This window comes from Gadus morhua, chromosome 3 (genome assembly GCF_902167405.1).
Source record: "Gadus morhua chromosome 3, gadMor3.0, whole genome shotgun sequence".
Classification (NCBI taxonomy): Eukaryota; Metazoa; Chordata; class Actinopteri; order Gadiformes; family Gadidae; genus Gadus; species Gadus morhua.
The window spans coordinates 25,525,230-25,529,042 of NC_044050.1; the positions used below are offsets into that span (position 1 = coordinate 25,525,230).

Here is a 3,813-nt window from a genome sequence, read left to right on the forward strand (position 1 = left end):
GTACTCAATACTTACTTAACTTACGTAAGGAACTGCTATAAAACTCTAGACGCCCACCACACTGCGCCTGTGTTTCCATAGCATTTTATTGGTTCTTCCGTAATCCCCACTTGTGACGGTCAACACATTATCCCGTTGTGATAAAACAGACAAATCAAGCGCTCACCCCGACAGCTGCCTCTGGATATTGAGAGTCTTCTGGATCTCAATCATGAAAACAGATTTTTCTATTTTTTTTTTGGTATTCACAAGAAACACATAACCGAGCACATTCAGACGTATACCGATGACACGTGAGGCAGAGCGAGCCACTCTGTTGTCTGTGGTCCCTTTATTCAGCGTGGAGGCACATGTGGATTCATTATTTATTATAGCGAGGACAAGTCCGGGCATCGGCTGGGTTTAATGACGACCAGCTGCCTCTGGTTAATGTGTTACATCACCGCCTCGTCAAAAAATCCTAGATTTTGGCAACACAGTCTCCTTCACTATCAAGTATAGGAGGAGAGGATAAAGGCAACCCATTGAACTCTGAATTACAACAACCATGAGGGAGTTAAAGTATCATTAAATGTTGTCAAAGGTGCTGTAGGTATGATTCATGAGATGTTATTTATTAGATATAATATATCATATGTAAGGAATGACATAGACATCCGTCAGCTATGTGCTGAGAGAATACCCGTTTTTGAGAGGATTGCACCTGCCCCTGTATGAGCCTATAGATTTCAGACAGCTACCGGCAGCTTTCTGCCCATAAGGGCATCTCTTCCCTAATTGGTCCAGGGGACTCAAATCCTGCTTGTCAATCACATGTAAACATGTGAAATGTGACAATGCTCAGTGCTCGGAGAAACGCTGTGTTTCTCTGCAACTCTGAAACCTTACCCATACAACACCTTTAAGTTGTATTTATACATCCTGTGATATTCATTATCGCATTTGTGAAACGCCTTAACGTCATCACGTTGACTTAACGAGGTATATGTCCGAGTGTGAGGCCGTTGTCGGCCACGTCCATGTTGTCCATCTTGTCCAAGGTGTCCGGCCCCGGGTCCGAGGAGGTCTGAGACACTTTGTTGCAAAACAAAGTCACGGTTGTATTCCCGCTGTCCTCGCTGCCCCTGGCGTTGACACGGTAGGAGACGTACAGCGAGCTGTCCTGCTTCACGGAGCCGGGCTGCTCGTTACTGGCCACCACCGTCTCCACGCCTGCGCCCGTCGTGCCCCAACACTCCGCCACGCGGCAGCCCAGGAGGCGCAGAAACGCGTCTCTGAAATCCGTGTTGAACGCGTAGATGATGGGGTTGAGCGAGGAGTTGCTCCAGCCGATCCACACGAACACGTCAAACGTCCTCTTGCTGACGCAGTAGGGGATGTGGTGCTGCGCGCGGAGCTCCTGCGTCTTGGGGCAGAACGGCAGCGCGCAGTTGAGCACGAAGAACGGCGTCCAGCAGCACACGAACACCCCCATGATGATGCTGAGCGTCTTCAGCACCTTGGTCTCCTTTCGAAGGGAGACCCTGAGCGCGCGCTGGTATGGAAACGGGTTTAGCTTCGGGGTTCTGTTGGAACAGCTACTCGTGTGTGTGTTGGAGTGCGCGCTGACGGTGGAGAATGAGCGGGAAAAGTTTTCGGGCGCGTCGGAGCGGCAGCTCGTTGCGTGGTCCGCCGCGCGCTCCAGAGACGAGATCCTCCTAATCTGCATGTGGGCGATCCGGTAGATGCGGGTGTAGGTGATGATCATGACTGCCACGGGGATGTAGAAGCTGATGAGAGAAGATGAGATGGCGTAGGTGCGACTTAAGCTCGAGTCACACAGTTCGCCGCTGTCCCCGGTGTCCGTGACGTTTGCCGTGGCGCGAGCGTCCCCCGTCGGGTCGTTGACCTCCCCCCGATGCCAGTTCATCTGCACGGGCACAAAGGAGATGACTACAGACACGGTCCACGTCACGCCGATGATGACAAACGCCAGCTTGCGGTTCATGCTCCTCTCGTAGCGGAACGGGCTGGAGATGGCCCAGTAGCGGTCCACGCTTATGACGCACAGGTTGAGGATGGAGGCGGTGGAGCACATGATGTCGCAGGCCACCCAGGTGTTGCAGAAGGCGCCGAACGGCCACGAGCCCACCACCTCGGCCACCGCCTTCCAGGGCATCACCAGGGCGGCGACAAGAAGGTCCGACAGGGCGAGGGACACGATAAAGATGTTGGTCACTTTGGACTGCAGGTGCCGAAAGCGAAAGACCGCCACGCACACGGTGAGGTTCCCCAGGAAGGTCCAGACGATGAGGAGGGTGAGCACGCAGCCGATGACGGCTTGTCTGGCCAGCACGGCGCCCGTGCTCCCGGTCCATGTTGGGCCGGTGGCGTTGTTCATCGCATGCACGCTAGTACCACAAGGTCACGGCAAAAGGTTGAAAAATAAGATCTTGCCCATTCCCCCGGAATCCAAGTGGAAATTAAGTGCCAAGCGTCTCTTCTCTCCTTGGAGGACTGGTAGGCATGACCATCGGAACGGACCGGGCTGTGGGTGGGCGTCCTCCTTCTCCCGTGAAGTTAATCTGTGATTGCTGCTCTTGAGTGCACGGAGATTTCCTGCAGACCACGTGGACAGCGGTTTGCAATCACCCACCGCCTCGTAACAGCGAGTCCTCCTCTGACTGCACACAGACCCGGGCAGAGTGGACCAGCTGTGGCGGAGAGCAGGCGCTTTGAGGCGGGCTGCACAGACGCCACGTTACTGACCTACATTCACCAATAACATAAACCATCATAGGCCATTGACGACTGCAGACTCATTTGTAATTAGGATGACGGTTGGTCCGAATGATGACAGGCACTATTATTGTATAGACACAATTAATGAAGTAATACATTTATAATGTGAAAAATACATTATTCAATCGTTATTAATCGTTATTGTTTGTTTCTGTGGTTATTCAAAAGCACAAACAGAAAAAAAAAAAAAAAAAGACAAAACATAAAACGAGGCTGCATTTCATAATCGTGGTGTGAAAGTAACGCACATTTCTCATGAATGGTTTATTTCTTTATTCAGCAGCACCCCACTGAGGTCATATCGGGAGGTCATTCTTAACGTGACTTCATGAACCACCGTTTCCCTTCGGTACACCCGGTTCAGTCTGTAATGTCGGCGTGACACAACCAATCAGGGGTGCGCTGGTGATGCGCTCAAACATCCCCTGTGACGCCCAGAAGGCAGGTCTCCGTGGCCAAGGGCACGGGGTATAGAGGACACAGGCCGCCGTGGGCCGTTTGTCCAGCAACAGGTAATGCAGGCGCCCCTCCCGGTCCACACTGCGGCTGAGAACTCCGGTGGGGAAAGGGAGGCGTGGCGGGTTCTCTGATCAATCAGGATGCTCGTGTCGGCTGCGCAGCGGTGGATCCTATCCGGACATCGTCGATGTGTTTGTTTACGTTCAGAGTATATTCGATTACCAATGGTGGGTCGACCCAGCACCAGTATAGCATCAGTACATCCTTGTGTGTGTGTGTGTGTGTGTGTGTGTGTGTGTGTGTGTGTGTGTGTGTGTGTGTGTGTGTGTGTGTGTGTGTGTGTGTGTGTGTGTGTGTGTGTGTGTGTGTGTGTGTGAGAGAGAAACATAATTGATACTTAAATGATACTCGTTCATATAATTGGCGACACAAGATGTACTCTGTACGTTGAATCCGCCATTTCCACATCAGCAACTGCATAAGATCACAGGATGACCTCCCCGCCACTCTTCGTCTCCTATTGGTGCAGAAGTTGCCATGGCAGCCTGAGGTTCCCGGGCCACCACATCCCAG

The 3,813-nt window shown here is 52.2% G+C and overlaps 1 protein-coding gene across 1 annotated transcript; it reads right to left on the reverse strand.

The window, feature by feature from the left end:
* Positions 1-68: 68 nt before the first annotated feature.
* LOC115541129 (D(1) dopamine receptor-like) lies at positions 69-2,946 on the reverse strand. The gene has a single exon (XM_030352917.1). It carries the CDS (start codon positions 2,378-2,380, stop codon positions 974-976), a length of 1,407 nt encoding a protein of 468 aa, XP_030208777.1. The 5' UTR covers positions 2,381-2,946; the 3' UTR covers positions 69-973.
* Between the last annotated feature and the right edge of the window lie 867 nt (positions 2,947-3,813).

Excerpts from the sequence above, each read along its gene's own strand:
- LOC115541129 (XM_030352917.1), bottom strand. The coding sequence starts at position 2,380 with ATGAACAACGCCACCGGCCCAACATGGACCGGGAGCACGGGCGCCGTG.